The sequence below is a fragment of the Rhamphochromis sp. 'chilingali' genome (genome assembly GCF_963969265.1).
Source record: "Rhamphochromis sp. 'chilingali' genome assembly, chromosome: 3".
NCBI classification, from domain to species: Eukaryota; Metazoa; Chordata; class Actinopteri; order Cichliformes; family Cichlidae; genus Rhamphochromis; species Rhamphochromis sp. 'chilingali'.
In genome coordinates, this window is record NC_137931.1 from 24,134,477 (window position 1) to 24,153,326 (window position 18,850).

Sequence of the window (18,850 nt, forward strand, 5' to 3'; positions counted from 1 at the left end):
AAGGATTGCATGAATGTGGTTTAGCGCTGAGGGAATTAATGCTGCGTGAATTTACAAGTATTGTCATCCTTCACAAATATATTTTTTCAAGAAGCCTTTACTGGACTCAGCAGGCAAAAGGATTGTTTGAACATTGTCTTTTATCTCAGAATTATGGTATGTGTGTGTATGTGTGTTGTCTAAGAGACGTGTAAGCTCTTTGTAGTCATTTACATGCATCAGTTCCTGGTGCTCTGTGTGGCCTGTGACACAGCGCTGACAGCTGGCATGACACAAGGTGCCGAACTGGGGAATGAAACAAATTGCCTTCATTTTCTTAGAGTGCAACCTCTTCAGGGAACACCGATGAACATTACACAACTGCAACGGCAACAAATCTGTGACTCTGGAAAATAATGACTCACTAGAGAGACAATGAAGTAAAGTTACAGAAACGGAGAGGCAGAGAGATTGTGTTCTGTTTGCTGTGCTGATTTTCAATCTAACTGTTCAGTCAGACCAACTATAATCAAAAGTAAAAAGAAGGAAGTTATTTCTGCTTGAGATATTTTATATTTGGTGTTGAGGATCGCCCCAACTTTGCATGAACACATTCAGAATGCGTAAGGCAGAGAGAGAGAGCACAGGGCATGGAAAGTAGCAGCAAGGCCCCCACCCAACTTACCCATCTTGTAAGTAAAGAGAAGGCTTTATGCAATGGTAAAAGAATGAGTTTGAGTGGAGGTGGGTTGCAAAATGTGCAAATGCACAGTGATTATAAAGCACAACTCACATAAGTGTAGAGACTGGTCTGTGACCATCTGGAAACCATTAGTCAAAGGTAAAAACATATATTTTCCAGTCAAATCAGTTGCTAAGGCTTTGGTCATGCAACCCTAGAGATTGGTCAATGAACACTTGGCAACTACAGGTTGCTATGGAAAAATGTGTATTCCCAGACAAGATGGTGCGTGAACAAGACAAAACTCGCAGCAAGGAGGTATATGGTGCTGCACCTAAAACCTCCTTACAATTGCTTCTGTCACTGGTAGATTTCTGAGTAGGAAAAAAGACTTCTTTAAGAAGTCCAGACGCTTTTCTTTACAAGCTCCTTTAACCTCTGTGTTACAACTTTCAGAAATGCCTGCCGTATCTATACAAAATATCCCACACATTGACTGACCTGCAAATATGAAAGACACACATTCACACCTTCCTTGACTCTCAGCACAGATCTTCCATTGTTCCATTGTCACTGTGTATGTGAGGAAGTGGCATTGCTTGACTACAGCACAGTGCTGTGCATAAAAGCAGACCGACCCAGGCGGGAGAATCATTTCTTGTTTGCATTTCTGAGAACACACATCAGGATGGCCTCCGTATCACTGCCACGCAGGAAGAACCTCTCCGCGCAACAGGCTTTGCCTTGCTTCAGGAAATGGACGAAGCATATTCTGATGGAGGAGAGGTTTCATTTGTCCAGCAGGCCACTGATACCTCCTCAGAAGAATCTGAAAAGGAGACGGAACAAGAACCCAATATGCCTCCACAGAAGAGGCCCCGTGATACTGGGAAGCCCAGCCAGAGCCACACGGCAAAAGACAGCACTGTGTGGGTTGAGGAGAACATTGGAATGCCCAGTGCAGTAGCAAATCGCTCGTGCTTCACTGCGCAAGCTGGACCCACAGAGTCTGCTAAGGTTTGTCATTGCCATATTACATATGATATTTATAAATAAACCCATTTAGAGTGAGCTTCATGCAAATTTACCATTTTCTATTTGTTTATCTTCTGACAGCGTAAGATTACAAGTGTGCTCCAAAGCTTCGTTTGCCTCTTAGACGTGGGATTGCTGCAGACCATCGAGAGTGCGCGGTACATCAAGCCCGCAGAACAGAGCCAGACTGGAATTTGTCAATTCATGAACTGATGGCATTCATTTCAATCCTGTTTGTAAGAGCAATTATGTGTCCTGTTGGTGTCATTGTGGATTGCTGGTCAGAAAGATTTCTGGTGCCAGTAATCAAAGAGACAATGCCCCGAGATAGATTCATTTCAATTATGCAACACCTTCGATTTGATGACAAGGACGCGCAGGCAGAACGGGTGAAAACAGACAAATTTGCGGCGATCTCCGACATTTGGACACGCTTCAACGAGAACTGTGCTAAGAGTTTCACTCCAGGAGAACACATGACCATAGATGAACAGCTGTTCCCTACCAAGGTTCGTTGTCCATTCACACAGTATATCGCAACCAAGCCAGACAAATTTGGGATCAAGTTCTGGATGGCCACGGACTTGGACACCAAATATGTCTGCAGTGCATCTCCTTACTTGGGAAAGGACCCCAGTTGTCAGAAGGGAGAGAGGCTGGCAGAGAATGTGGTGTGAAAAGTGTGACACAAACCAAAGTAAAAGTTCTCCCTTTTGAAGTGTGTTGGCTCCAGTGGTGATGCACAACTTTGAAGGTGAATATTCTCGGTCTTCGGTTTGCACTGCACTTTTCTATCACCCAGTAAGTTAGTACTGATTTGTTTGCAGCATCTTCCATGCAAACAGCAAACAACAGCAATCTGAATGTGGAAAACAAAGCAAAAAATCACAAGGAGTTTTCCAGATTTCGCTTGCCAATCCATTGGGGAATATATTTTTTTTCCCGAGCGAGTTGAAGTTGTTAGGGGTTGCCAGCTGCTCTCGAGGCCTGCACGTCAGAGGGTTCAACAGCCTAAAGCAGCTTTAATATGGATTGGTGAAAGAGTATCAGCCCATAAATCCACAGATGTAGGATGGCACCGAGAAGAGCTGATCTGCTGGGATTGCGGCTGAGTTTAATGGAATGACTGAACTAACAGTTTACTTAGTTGGAGACAGAATAAAACAAAAAGTGGTTACCTTAGTCTGACTACTTCCACCATCCTCCCAAGAATGGGATCCACAACAAAAACACAAAATATCCACCCACAAAATTCCCTTGTGCTAAGCCAACTGGCATCCATCGTAGAGCACTTTGAACTCCACTCAAATACTCACACACACACAGACAGGAGGCTACAAGCATACAGCGCAATGGGATCAGTAAGACCAGGGGAACAATAAAGAGTTCATTTTTTCATTCTAGTGTAAAAAAGTCTCTTTTATCTTATGGCTGGAATGCCCGCCATATACTTGCCTCCACTCCAGCAGAGAGAGAACAAAAAGATTTCCTGAACAAAAGACACACAGTGTTTGGGAATCCCGAGTTTGTGTGTGTGCGCATGAACCGCATAGTTAATTGGTACTATGGTTGGCAGGATCTGAGTGTGCACTGATGTGTATGCACCTGGCCAATCTGAGCAAAATCAAAACGCCGTAATTAAAGTTGCGGATTTCTCTGCTCGGGCAATTTACAGTAAGACTTAGAAAGCCCACGACTTCAGGTGAAAACATGATGTGACTAGAAAACAAGCAGTCGGTCCCCGAGGAAACCCTCCGTGTGTGTTTGTGTGTGTGTAGTTGTGAAGAACTTTACTGTACAGTGCCTTGGAGCATGTTTGCTATAAAGAGGGGGGAAAAAGGGGGGAGTGAAAAAAAAACAACCCAGTGTGTTGAGAAAGTAGCTGCTTAAGTGAAGACGACTTCCCAAATCCCGTGAATAACTGTTAAGTCTCCAGCCTGCAAACGAGCCGCTGGTAGATAAATGGCTGCAGATTGCCAAGATAATAGAGACAGAAAACAACCACTGGTTTGCCTGGAGGCACACACACACACACACACACACATAAAAAGCAACACATCAGCAAAAGAGCTCGGGTCGTGAAAGCGGCCGAAATGAAGTGAACTTTTCTAAGCTCAAAGTGGGTAAAGCGTTGTTCTTCTCCAGGAGGAGGGGAAAACGTTTCTTTTGCTCCCGCCGCTGCACATTTTTATAAAGGCCTGCATTATTCACACACCTAAAAAGCTGTCAACCGCTCCTGCTGCGTCTTATAAATGATACAGCCCTTACAAGCAAATCCGCGGTGGCTCTGGGCCTCTGACTTGAGGAGAACTTATCTGATCTTCACGGGAAGGCGGAGGTGGGTCTCCAGAGTCCCGTTTCCACCCCCCCACACACACACTTCTTCATTATTAGCTCTGCCAGCCAAAGAGATATTGCGCTCGGTGACAAATGGGAGAGGAGCGCTGGGGTGCAGACAGTGCGGGGGAGGTCCCCCCCCCTTCCACCTTCGCCTCCCCCCGCCCCATCCCCCCTCTTCACCGCAACTCTACCATCTCCACCCTCCCAACCTCCTTCCTCCTCCACGATCCGGGAGCGCTCGCAGCCGTGTCCTCCCTGATAACCATAATTGTGTTTTAAAGCCCCTGATTAAATTTCGCAGTCTCGAATGATATTGTTTTGCGATGAATCCTTATGAAAAATGCTTCACGTTAGGAGATTATGGAAGCGGTGTAGGAGGCGGAGGCGGCAGAGATGACAATTTTTTGTTGTTTTTTTTCTTTGAAACTTCTAAAGCTTCAATGGACGCTAAATGAATCCCTGCCATCACTCTCCTTCTTTTCCTCCGCCCACTCTTGCTCCACCCATCTGTCACGCTCCCTCTCTACGTTATAAACACACACAGAGACATAAACATTCCCCCTTTTTTCCTAAATTCATCCTTTTCTCTGACACCCACAGGCACACAGGTTCCACAGCCATCGAGATTAAGAAAAGTTTCAGAGACGTTTCTCAAACTGGTTTCAGAACCATCTCAGTGTGAGCGTCCCTTCGGAGTTTCACAGTAGCTCTACCTTCTTCTTTCCCCCCTTTTTTTTTTTAGAGGTGACACAAAATGCAATCAGGGTGAATGAGAAGCCAGCAAATTCAATAATGGAGGCAAATGAAAATGGAACTGGAGACTCTGCACTTAAGGCCGGATGGGCTCACCCTAATAAGCCCTCTTCTGTCACCGGCTTCCCTGCATCTAAATTAACCAGAGGCCCCTCCAATCAGCGCGGACAAACAAAAGAGTCAGCCAAACACCATGAGAGAGCCGCTGAATACTAATAAGGGTAACGAACGGTCGTCAATAGCCAACGCCGATGATGTGCGTGCGTGTGTGTTGGGTGAGGGTGTTTGATTTGTTTTTTTTAAAGTGAAAATAAACTTTAAAAAATGAGAAATTTGAAAAAAAAAAAAAAGTGATTTACTTCTATATATACTGACCTCGAGGTCAAGGAACTCACTCATCAAAGAAATTGCCAGCTTCACAGTACAAACAAGCTCAGAACTGCAGGCCGTGTTGCTGTGTCCACCCCTCCAACACCAGTGATAGGCCGTTTTACAGCGGATTAAGCCCAACAGTCAGTCCACTTTCTGCTCTATTATTGTGCTGGAAATGGTGTTTTGGTACAATTGTCCAAGATAAGAACATCAAACTTAAATTTAGAGGGCGCTACGAATGGACCATAGGGGAGCTGTGAAGACAGTAAAACTGCCTGCGCGGCCGAGCTCATAACTTGAAATGTGGGCTATTATTAAATGTCCACTCTGGAGTCAGGGTGCCAGAAAAAAACAGAAGAGAAAAAAGAAAAGTTCTCCTCAGAGGTGCAGAAAAATGTGCACGAGCATGCATGCACTCTGTCAGCCCTGACGTGCGTTTTGTAATTCAGATTAGACTCATTACATATTTTCATGACACAGAATGCTTAAGAAGTGTTAAAAACAGAACTAACCCTCTGCATTGGAACTGACAGTTACAATGGGCTAAATGGGCAATTTGTCATTTTCTGGCACAGAGCTGCAGCACTCATCCCTCCACTTGGGTAATTTAGGACACACCGACACACACACACACACACACACACAGACAGGCATTAGCAAATCAACTATGACCAGTAAATTACCTCCATCTGGTTCTACTGTATATTTAGCGTCAGGTACTGTGAGCCAGTCCGGCAGGACACTTCCTTTTCCCCCCTCTGCTGGATTCTAGCTTTGGATTACGTGGCCTCTTCAGCAGATGCAAACGCAGTCCTTCACTGGTCTGCTCAACACTCTAATGGATTCATTCTATTGGGGAATCTCAAGGGGGGAAGACTTAAAAAATAGTGGACCCAAAAATGTCATTAAAGCACAAAGTCAAACGGGTTACGGACGCCTGGGAGAGAATGAAGAGAGGAAGCTGCACAACACACCTTCACCACTCCAAGAGCCCAAAGCATGCAAATATGTAGCAATGTCAAAAGGGTGGCGCGAGGCTCGTGGGCGAGACAAACAATCAGCCGCTTTGAATATAATTGCTCTCAGACAGCGACCGGATACAGCCTCGTTTTGTCTTTAAGAGTGGTTAAAAAAAACCTCACATACCCATCCGATGGACAAAACATCATCCTGACACAGCAGCAATGTCAAGTAATGTCCTGTATCACATCAGCGAGCACACTGAGGTTTCTCTCTCTCTGTTAAGGAATGAAACGATGCTTACATCTTGTGCTTCAGATCATTTAGAATGGGAACACAAGACTCTGGTCACAAGCAATTCTAATCTCCCGAAAAATTTATTCAGCTCTAATGAGCAAGTTTGATGAAGTCACGGTTATTTAGTTTGATTAGACTGGATTTCCAAGAAGTGCCGGGTGGAAACGCTGACTCATACGGGCTCGCCACACAGCAGTTTCACTCTGAATAGCAGTTGTTTGAGTTTAAGCACGAAAAGTATCGATGTTCCGACAAAGGAGAAAGCAGGGGACAATTTACTCACCGTCTGACTTTGTGAAAATGACTGCTTTTTTGCATTATTGCCTTTAATTCTTAGTTTTATAACCACAGTGCATTTATTAACTTTTGAATTCATTAGAAAAATGTTTCAGAAGTCATTTATCAAACAGTCCTGTTAAATGCTTAACAATGTTATTCAATTCATTTCTATTCAAATTTATTTTTATAGCGCCAAATCGCATCAACAGCTGCCTCAGGGTGCTTTATATTGGAAGGTGAAGACACTACAATAATACAGAGGAATCCCCAGCAATCAGGCAGCCTCCATATGGGACAGCTGTAGCTCAGCAGGTAGAGCAGGTAATCTACTGGTTGAAAAGTTGCTGTTTCGATCCCTGGCTCCAGTCTGCATGCCAAATATAATTGAAGAATAAGCACTCAGTGCATCATCACTCCCAGCAGCCTAGACCTATTGTACCAAAACTAAAGGAGGATTTAGGGTCACCGGATCCAGCCATAACTACAGGGAGTGCAGAATTATTAGGAAAGTTGTATTTTTGAGGAATAATTTTATTATTGAACAACAATCATGTTCTCAATGAACCCAAAAAACTCATTAATATCAAAGCTGAATGTTTTTGGAAGTAGTTTTTAGTTTGTTTTTAGTTTTAGCTATTTTAGGGGGATATCTGTGTGTGCAGGTGACTATTACTGTGCATAATTATTAGGCAACTTAACAAAAAACAAATATATACCCATTTTAATTATTTATTTTTACCAGTGAAACCAATATAACATCTCCACATTCACCAATATACATTTCTGACATTCAAAAACAAAACAAAAACAAATCAGCGACCAATATAGCCACCTTTCTTTGCAAGGACACTCAAAAGCCTGCCATCCATGGATTCTGTCAGTGTTTTGATCTGTTCACCATCAACATTGCGTGCAGCAGCAACCACAGCCTCCCAGACACTGTTCAGAGAGGTGTACTGTTTTCGCTCCTTGTAAATCTCACATTTGATGATGGACCACAGGTTCTCAATGGGGTTCAGATCAGGTGAACAAGGAGGCCATGTCATTAGTTTTTCTTCTTTTATACCCTTTCTTGCCAGCCACGCTGTGGATTACTTGGACGCGTGTGATGGAGCATTGTCCTGCATGAAAATCATGTTTTTCTTGAAGGATGCAGACTTCTTCCTGTACCACTGCTTGAAGAAGGTGTCTTCCAGAAACTGGCAGTAGGACTGGGAGTTGAGCTTGACTCCATCCTCAACCCGAAAAGGCCCCACAAGCTCATCTTTGATGATACCAGCCCAAACCAGTACTCCACCTCCACCTTGCTGGCGTCTGAGTCGGACTGGAGCTCTCTGCCCTTTACCAATCCAGCCACGGGCCCATCCATCTGGCCCATCAAGACTCACTCTCATGTCATCAGTCCATAAAACCTTAGAAAAACCAGTCTTGAGATATTTCTTGGCCCAGTCTTGACGTTTCAGCTTGTGTGTCTTGTTCAGTGGTGCTCGTCTTTCAGCCTTTCTTACCTTGGCCATGTCTCTGAGTATTGCACACCTTGTGCTTTTGGGCACTCCAGTGATGTTGCAGCTCTGAAATATGGTCAAACTGGTGGCAAGTGGCATCTTGGCAGCTGCACGCTTGACTTTTCTCAGTTCATGAGCAGTTATTTTGCGCCTTGGTTTTTCCACACGCTCCTTGCGACCCTGTTGACTATTTTGAATGAAACGCTTGATTGTTCGATGATCACGCTTCAGAACCTTTGCAATTTTGAGACTGCTGCATCCCTCTGCAAGATATCTCACTATTTTTGACTTTTCTGAGCCTGTCAAGTCCTTCTTTTGACCCATTTTGCCAAAGGAAAGGACGTTGCCTAATAATTATGCACACCTGATATAGGGTGTTGATGTCATTAGACCACACCCCTTCTCATTACAGAGATGCACATCACCTAATATGCTTAATTGGTAGTAGGCTTTCGAGCCTATACAGCTTGGAGTAAGACAACATGCATGAAGAGGATGATGTGGACAAAATACTCATTTGCCTAATAATTCTGCACTCCCTGTATAAACTTTATCAAAAAGCAAAGTGATCTGTTAGGGTGACACGGTATCATGAGGTTTCTAAGATAAGATTGGCCCTGATTATTCAAGAGTCTAGTGAGTAAAAGTGAGTCAGAAAAAAAATTATTCACCAGCTGGATGTCGAGTGGTTGCTAGAGTTACAAGGTGAAACTGGTTGCAAAGAGGATGATGCTGCAGCGAAAACCACCTTGCAGTTGCTGGTTCCTAGCAGATTGTAATGGTTGCCCATAGTTTGCATGGAAGACATGTCTACACACATTCACCAACTAGTTGCTGACCTGCAGTGAAACCTGAAAAAGTGTGACACACACTGGAAACAGGAAATCATCATCTTCAATGTATAAGTAGTGCATCGCCACTGCAACCAACACTTATCACTAACGTTTGGCATCTTTCATGCAAACCGTGGGTGAATGCAGCAATATGATAGCAACCAAAGCAATCAGTGTGGCACTGTATACGTCTCTGCAACCAATTTTTCCTCCAGAAAGTGGTTATGTCAGTAGCCACCCTCTAGCAATCGCTTACCAACCAGTCATGGAATACACCTTTTTATTTAACCAGGTTACTAGGGTGTCATTAATTGGTCGCTATGCCTGAGTGACTGGACCATGCACTCTGTGGGACTGTTGATTGGGACCTAAACCGCTGCAACCTCTCTTGCCTCTGAATTTGAACTTTGCTGCTATTAAAAAAAAGACTGTTAGCACTCTAAAAGGCAGTATTTGACAACCAGTATGGTGACACATAAAGCTCCTTATTTCTAATTAGCTGTAGATCACATTAAAAACTCTACTGTGACTGCAGTCTTTAATACTTCATATAAACCCACTTGTAGATTTGGAAGCCTCTTGGGTAAGTAACTTCCCAGTCTCTGATGTGCTGAGCTTGGTGCATGCTAGCAGGGAGTGATGAGTCAGTCTGTTTATGCTGGGTGATCTTGACAGATCAATGCCATCATTGCCAGAGTTGCTATCAGGCCTGTTGACTTATGACTAATAGATCGACTGCTGCAGACTCCCTTAGAAGAGGGATTTAGAAAATTTTGCATACACTAGTGTCGGGGAGGGTTCAAACAGGCTTTTCTTTGGCTTTATATGGTATTATGGTGTAAAGCCATTGTTGCTCTCTGGGAGTTCTTTCAGGTGTGCAGGTAACTCAGTTAGCCACGGTCAGCTAACACTGACCTATAAAGTACAATGTGTCAGCCAGTGGAAGTGAACCCAAACATCAAAGAACTGGCACTGGGAAGCAGGCTTACTGCCCTGGGGTACTATTACCACTCCATTAGAGATCATTTTGCCCTCCTTCCAGACATGCCACAGCCAATAATGGAGACAACCCTGAAGCCTCTTGGGTATTCCTGTCAAAGAACTTGGAAAAGAAAGGGGAAAAAACTACACTAATAAAACTGAGCACAGTCCCAGCGACTTCTGTGTGCAAAAAGAGAAAAAAGTATGGGAAATAAGATGTGAAAAGAAGAAAAAATTAAAGCCAGACGTGTCGTCCTGTTGTGTGCAGACACACAGCAGGATGACAGCAGGTTTGACTGAGGTTCTTTTGGCCCGGCTGCCTTTTCTCCAAGTGACAGCACAAGTAAGAGCCCTCAGGAATGTGCTGCAAAATGATTTCCAAACTGACTTTGCATGAAAGTTCATATGTAAGAAACGTGTGGATTTACGGGTTGCATTACATTACATAATTCTGAAGTGTTTTTTGTTTTCAAAAAGGAATGCTGGTGCTTTGGTCTTTCAACACTCCAAAAAGAGGGATAAAGATGAAAGAAAAAAAAAAGCAAAACTTTATTTCACAAGCAGACTGAAGGGCTCTCTTGCTTTGCAGATCCACGACTGCAGCATTTTCTGGGGTACCAAAGCAGCGTTTGAAGCTGGGAGATATGTTTTAATCATTTGCCGCCTTAATGATGACACTGGATTCATTATTAATGGGCCCCATCCCTCTACTCTCCCTCTTCCTCATAACAGTCCAGAGTGTGAGTGGGTATTAGCATTAGCCGCTTTTGCTCTATTTGATCTTTCAGTAATTACACCACTTTTTGGAGATCACACCACAAGCTTTATGTTAAATAAAGAGGCCTTGGAAGTTTTTTTTTTCTATACAAATTCCAAACACAATTATCATGGTTGCTTTTTTACCCCAATATTTATTTAATTTTTTTATTCCATAACAGGGAAAACAGGAATGCTGCTGGAAACTGGAAGCAAAATGGAAAAGAGCGCCTAACATTTATTGTCTACAAACATATCTCTCTGAATTGCCAGTTTGGGATATGAAGAAGAGGTGGGAAAAGTTACAAATGGAGGCAAGCGTGGAGGAATAAAAGGCAACAAGAGTCAGTTGTCTTAATATGAGCTACAGGATTCCTCTTTTTAGGTGTATGCTTTTTAAAAAGAATAAACAGAGGATGTAATAGCTTTGATGTGCAGGATCTTTGTACTCTCCACTGCAGGGATTTACTGTATAGATCAAATCCAGCTTTTATTATACTTCTAAAACTTAAGAAGAGGAAGTTTGCTCATTCTCAGTAGCTGAGAAATGCGCAGCTTACACAGAGGCTTTTTTTGCATGTCTGATTCTTATTCATTTTAAATATGCAAAACCTTACTGGTTTTATATTAATGCGATGTACACATAACCTATGTTCCTGGCATCATTGCTGCCATCATGCACAAGGTATTCACTGTCATCAGTGAAGTGCTGCACCAGGTTATGTTAACAGTTCGTTACATACAGATGTTTTAATAGACACTGTGGCATCACCATTAACCACATCGGTGTTTAAGTGTTATTTTGCAATGAGCGGGGATAAAGCCTAGAAATTAGATGGCAACCCACTGGTAGATACTTTGGGTGAGAGAGGTATCTTCAACAACCATTTAGTAACTGGTTGTTGAAGGAAGGTGGCTGTCATCAGTGATCTCCTGGCAAACATACTCTTCTTTGACTGGCTGAAGGTTTCTGGCAGTTGCTAAGAGTACCTGGAGGTTATGCAGTACTGACTTTATGTACCCAACCAGGGCAGATTCTGCAAACACCTACCAACTACTTGCTGAGCAGCAATGAAACTTGAAAAGGTTTCCGCAGACTGGAAACGGAGACCTTCACTTTCACCTTAAAAGTCAATATGTCACAACATTTACTGTGAAGGTGTAGGTTCTTTGTCAGTGTCAAACTTTTTCAAGATTTACTAACACTAGGCTAGTAGTTGGTGTTTACAGACAAGGACTTCTAAAAGTTGGGTGACTGTGGCAGTCTGGTAGTCACAAAACCAATCACAAGGAAGAAGTGACTGGTGGTTGCTGGTGGCAACTGAACTGAATCAAGATGATAAGGAGAGGAAAAGGATCAAAAGGGGAAGTAAACTGCAAGGACAAAAAGTGCATGAAATAAAACAGGAAGCAACTGAAAGCGAGACAAGACAGAAGTTAAGCAGACAAACAGGAAGACAGAAACATGAACACAACAAAAAGACAAGGAGAAGAAAGAGTAAAAGAAACCACTTTTATAAACAGAGGGTGAAAGTAAAAAGTGATTTACAAAAAAAATATAAGCGGCAGGTACATGGGATGCAAACTTCTTTACGGCTGGAAAACGTGGTTCTTACATCTTTGTGTTCTCCAGGAGAGAAACTATATCTCACAGTATCCACTGTTGTCACTACTGGAGGGTCAAAGAATGGATACCAATGAATATCTTTATTAGCATCAGACGTTTGGGGATCAGGATGCATTCAACTGATACTGGAGTGATCTGGTGATCATTCGCTCACAAATCTCCTCCAACACGAAGAAAAATCACCATCTGCTCAGCTGATCTAGCCAAGCTGAGCGACTGTGAAAATGATAAACAACTTAGAATCCCCGTGACCTGGTAAATCAATAGTCATGCTCTAAAAATGAAGATGCATATGGGGTTAATTATAATCAAGTCTGTTAATCAATTCATCTCAGCAGTAACTGCTGTTGGTAATTTGGCCTAAATGCATTCAAAATGCCCACAAAAATGCTGCAATTAGCGAGACAGCAGCAGTAAATTATTAGTTTTAAATTAGGGGATCCTTGGGATGCTGCCAGGTTGTGAAAACATAGCAGTGTCACTATTCCCCCCAGTGAGTCTGAATGAAAGTGGGCGATAAAAGAAGAGAGGTTGTCAGAATAAACGAACAGGGGGATGGCAAAAACTGGTGCTTTGCTTTCTGCACACGGGCAAAGGGGGCATTGCTGCCAGATGGGAAGTTGGAGTCGGAGCTCTCTTTGGGGCATGCTGAGCCATTTGGCTCTCATCCAAATGGGCAATTTCACAGGGTAGGGGGGGAGGAATAGAGGGGGGGAATAAGCTCGAAAACAAAGCAAAAGTTAAGCAAAGAAAGAGGCGGAAACTGGATCTGAAAACCATTTCACACGCAGCACTTCATCAGCTCGGGTGCTTACGATACCCACTGCTGCGCCGCATGGGGTAATTAGCACTGCTATGTGTAGCGAGCCGTGGTGTATGTATGCACACAGCTCTCGTGGCTTCCTATGGGTGTTATATACTGGCTCAGAAAGAGCTTGAGGACCACAGGGTGAAGCTGAACAAGTCACTATCAGAGGAGTCACTTTAACACAGATTACTCTATATCCTCGCTGCCATGAAGACTGCACAACTGTATGCATACTGACTCCGCAGCCAAATTGAATTTCATGCTTTCTGCGGACACCTACTGTGTACTAAATCCACAGAGGGATAAAGTAGCCGAAAAGCTGTTGTTTAATGTATTGTGTGCAGCGAGAAATGCTGAATATATTCTTCCTTGGCCACGCATACATCCCTTGTAGATATGGCGGACGCAGTGGTGGGATAGAAAATGAATTACAAATGAGTACATTACATCATACATGAATCTAAGCAAATGTGCATGTTATCTTCCTCGTCGTTAAGGAAAGGAGAATAATCTGCTGGCCTAATTGTCAGCTTAACAGAGAGAGAGAGAGATACTGTACTTCCCATTCTTCCCAGGGAGAGGTGTGGAGGGAATCAAGAGGAACTGCACTGATCTATATGCATCTGGCTTAATTGCGGCACCGGGGTGTGTTGGGATCAGGCGGTATGGACTAAAGTCTAGCATTGTGAAGCGCCCATCCTGATTATGTGCTGAAACGGGGCACGGGAGGAGTGCCAAGCAGACAGGCAGGAAACCCAAAGTAAATTCTGCTTCTGCGGCTCGACGCAATCTCCAAACGCTTCGAGAAAAATGTTAAAAAAAGAAAAGGGGAGAGAGAAATTTGGAGATGTGCATTATGCATTGTGGGCATAAATAATGCAGGGAGAAACTTCTTGCACTCGGAAAGGACCCTACACTTTCTCTTCCACCGTCAACAGCCCGATAGTTGCACAAAAACTACTGGACTTACCGTCATTCGATAACATGGAACGACGCAGAAATGCTGGACAGTAATTGCATCATTGTCTCGTTCCTGGCTTCTTATGAAGCACACTGATCACGCAATCGTTTCACTTCAGGGGAAACAAAACACCTTAGAGAACAGGTGGACCTGCTTGAGCTGTTTCTTGTGAGAGAAAAAAAGGTGGGGGGGGAGGACTTAATCAAAACACAAGCTGGCCAATGAGATGACATTTCCTGTTCACCTTGCGTGTGATCCTTTCAGTCCATGTTATTTGCAGCACAGGAACTGAAAAGAGCAATGTGTTGCCCATCATGAGTCATTCAGGGATAAAGGTGCTCTTAGGCCTCGCTCTCTTTGTAGGGGTGGTCGAAATGGAAGGCGTCCTACCGGTTTACTGGCTTAGGATGTCAGCGTGTCCTCTCTCAGGAGTCCTTTATCACAGCGTTCCAACTCCATAAAACACTGCATATTAAACTAAATCTGTCAGGTGTTCAATATGGACCACTGTTTGGTCATCAATCATAAAAATAAATAAATAAATAAATAAACACCACTGCAAAGTCAACGGCATAAGAGCCAACTATAAATTTCTGCCAAACAACCTCCTGAACACCAGCGGTGATGTATGGGCTTCTAACATTTTACTGCTCCTGCTGAACCTTCTTTCAAAGACGTAACAAAAATACTTCAACACACGTGACTTCTGTTTTACACCAAGCTTAATTTGCTTCGTCTGTGAGACGTCGGACAAAGAAATTGCCTGAAGCAAGAGTGCAGGATAGATGCAGGATAAATTACAATGCCCACAGGAAAGAGGAATAAAGTAGGCATATCGATGCCAGAGAAGAAACCTCAGGCAAAATACAATAAAGTGGGATATAGCAGAAGCGTCTCAGTGGCTTGGCCAGTTTGTTACCCTTCCCTTTTTGTATGTTTTGGCATTCTCCTCTGCAAGAAAACAAAAAGGAAACCCCAAACCCTAAATGTGCTACAATAAACCGTATGCTCAATGATCTTCTATTATTAATTCATTTGATTCAATTCTAACAAATTACTTCTGATACCTTGGTTTGAAAAACAATCGTCAGTCACTGGCAGATCCTCATGCATTTGTCTTTGTCCTTTGGCTGTGCTTTAGAGGACATACGTGTTGGATGTGATTTTTCCCATTGGCCATGGTATAACACTCGAGAAGATTTAGCTCCATCCGTGTTGGAAGAACAAGAATTTCATCTTGTTTTGCCGAAGTAAAGGAATCCAACAAATTTCTTCCAGAATCCAACAAGATTAAAGACAAAGCAGAAGCTGTCTACAGACTCAAAACGGCTTCGTGATCCGTCCTTTGCGGTCTTGTCTACAAGCAGTTAACAGGCATTTCCCATTTACTAAACTATAAAATGAACGAGATGGACTGATACTGTATAATACAGAGCATGAGGAGACTTAGACAAACACAGGCAGTTCTTAACTGACATTTTTCATTTCCAAGCAATTTTATATTCTTTCCTTCAGTTGCTCAATCTTTCTGATGTGGTAAAGGACAGCCTCCCCGGGTGTGCGCTTACAATGCCCATCCCAGGTCCAGAGTTGTTTCCTTTCAGTTCCCATCACTGCCTTTTTACCTTCATTGCCCTTTCTGACAGCAGGAATGCCTTTCTTCTGCCAGATAGAGATTCATGTTTCATGCAGAACGAAATGAATGACACCCTTTTTCATTTTCTTTTGATACAGTTTCCTTACACCTCGTTTTTGGGTGTGCACAAGTCTCGAGCCACTCCTTTTTGTGTTTTGTGTGGAAAATGGGAAATAGTTGGAGACATTTATTGAAACATTTAATTACAGTATACAAGGCAAAAACAGAGTTTGTACAATTCTAACAACCATGATATTTAATATTTGGTGTGACCACCTTTATTCTTCAGCACAGTCTGAACTCTCTTAGGCAGCCTTCTTTAAGTCGTCTTCAGGAATAGTTCTCCAGGCTTCTTGAAGGACATTCAAAGCTCTTCTTTGGATGTTTCTGCTTTTTGTTCTGTTCTCTGTCAACATGATCCCACACTGCTCTGTTCTGCACCCAGATTCATTGCAATTTCTGACATAATGTCAACATGTGACACAAGTTGCCTGTTTTTATTGATTGCAGGGCACCAGTTGAGTTGCCTTTCCCCCACTTCATATAAAGGAAAAATACTGATAATAGCGACTATATTGTGAAATAACACTTATTTGATATTTTGATATGTTAAAATAAAAACTGGCTGAATGGCTGTTTAAGACGTCCTGAAATATGACACCATCTTATCCAGTCTTGGCCATCGCCTTCATTTCTTGGAACACTCTGTTTTCCTTCCTGACCTTCTCTCTGTGTACCATCTTCCCTGCAGTTCCCAAAAGTACAGCGTCAAATTATGCTGTAAAAGAGAACACATGACCCCCCCCAGACTCTACTGCTTCTCCTAAGATCACATGTGACAGTTGTCCGTCAGCCAGCGTTCTTCCTGAGACATCTTGTGTTTCTTTCTGGAAGGGATGGCAATGCTGGAGCCAAGCTGGCAGATAAAGGTAACATCTGACTCCTCGACATGCAGGGAAAAACTAACCTTTTAGCAGCCGCACTGCCATTAAATCTGTGAACATCACATGACTAATAGAAATAATGAGAAAATTGAGTGGCAGGGATGTAATTCGGTAAGACAGTGAAGCAGTTGCAGGAAAAACACGATTTCAAAGCTTGTAATACAACATAGTCCTTGCTTCTGTTATTCTGAGTGCAGTTGGAAGGTCGCTCTACCACTGGGTCACATCAAAATGGCAAAGATTAGCTGATGCAGAGGTCGCGACTCAAGGACCTTATGCACAAATATTTAGCGCAGACAAAAAGCTACCCTTTCCAAATACAATCCACTTTAGCTTATCCACGCTGACATAACAAAAACAAGCGGGTGAAAAAAAGGGGAGCAACTGTTGCATAAAACATGGCACAATCACTTCCAAAAACTTACTACATGAAAGAAGCCCATTTTGGAGTGTGTAAACAAAATGTAATTGACCGGAAAATAGGACTTTTCACAGACATTTGATCTCTCTATATGGCAACACTGAAGATTAATTTGCCAGCACGGCAGATACGTAACTTCAAAAGTCGAACTCCGATTTGTGACTTAATTAAAAAGGCCCTATTAAAGCTGTATATGTGGGTGTTAAAAACAAGTCAAACCAAAGCATTCGTAGTGCCGAAAACGGCAACATGTTTTATAGGGCGCTGGGAAATATATGCATAATTCACAAAAAAGATGCTATTTATTTTATGAGGGAGTTTAAATTGCTAAGCATTTCACTTTTTTAAGAGTGAATTATCATAACTAAAATGATGAAAATATATTTATTTTGGTTGGGTTATTTATTTATTTATGAATTCTTTTGCCTTATTTGTCCTCTAAGATAAGATAAGTGAGAAACGTGAAGAGGTTTTCACATGAACATACTGGTTATTGAGCGTATTGTTCAAAATACATTTCACTCATGACATAACTCTGACCTGTGAGGTTACGTAATCCCAGCTGCCTTAGTCCGTACAGACCGTCCCGTCTGTAGTTCAGGAAGATGGCCAGAGCATACCGACCCTCGTAAAGTTTGGTGCCTCGGATGATCCGCAGGTTCTCCAGTGGCAGGTAGTCGAACTGATTAAGTGCCACCAGCACATAACCGGTCACTTCTTTGATAGACTGTATGGGAAGGAAAAAAATTATAATTTTAAATGATTGAAAATGGAAGAACAATCGAATCAAATTAGCCAACATTAGCCTTTGTGTTAATCATAATCACGAATATTCTTAACTTTAACCAGTTGTTATAGATGTATAACCATATTTTCACCATAGCTAGGATATTTAACAATTGATTTATTCAGTTTTCAGGACCAGCTTCCAGTTTGAATTTAACCTTGCTAGTACCAGGCTGGATATCTTAGAGATGGCCCTGGTCAACAGCAATACTGAGGTAGGCAGGTGTGAGAAGTATCGCCCACACCATTACACCACCACCACCAGCCTGAACCGTTCAGGCAGGATGGATTAATGCTTTAATGTTGTTTATGCCAAATTCTGACCCCACCATTTGAGTTTTGCAGCATTATTTGCAAATCATCAGAGCAGGCGAGCCTGTCTCAGTCTCCTGTTTCTAGCTGACAAGAGCAGCAACTACTGTGATCTTCTGTTGCTGGAGCCCATCTTGGTTGTAATAAGTGGTTATTCCAGTTACTGTTGGGTCTCTATCAGCTCAAAGTAGACAGAGAATTCTCTTCTGACTAGGCTGACAGCATGTGTGTCTGTATGAGGGACTGAACATCCTTTTTAATCCTTGTCCGAGGTTCCACATCTTGGTACAATGTCCCACATTCTAGTTGATTCTGCAGGACATGCAAGTTTGGCATTTACCTAATGCATACTTATTTGTTTAATCACAGTCAGAAGAAGATTAGCCTGTAACCTGAACATTACAAGATACCAAAAAGTCCCATCTTTTGCATATTTTGTTGAATGTTATGGAAACTACCACGAAGAAAATGAATCGGCAGTAGATACAGAGAAACAGTTTGTCTCTTTTATTCAAGTTATTTTTTTGTATTTCTGAAATACTCAGACCAACAACAACAACTATGTCATGTTGAAAACACCTTA

General features: G+C 42.6%; 1 protein-coding gene across 4 annotated transcripts in view; it reads right to left on the reverse strand.

The window, feature by feature from the left end:
• LOC308394589 (receptor tyrosine-protein kinase erbB-4-like) overlaps positions 1-18,850 on the reverse strand; it is a 388,448-nt gene that overhangs the window by 134,010 nt on the left and 235,588 nt on the right. For all 4 annotated transcript variants that reach the window (XM_080878981.1, XM_080878979.1, XM_080878980.1 and 1 more), the window contains exon 3: positions 17,710-17,896. In XM_080878981.1, coding sequence (XP_080735107.1) covers positions 17,710-17,896 — 187 coding nt within the window. The remainder of the gene's footprint in view (positions 1-17,709; positions 17,897-18,850) is intronic.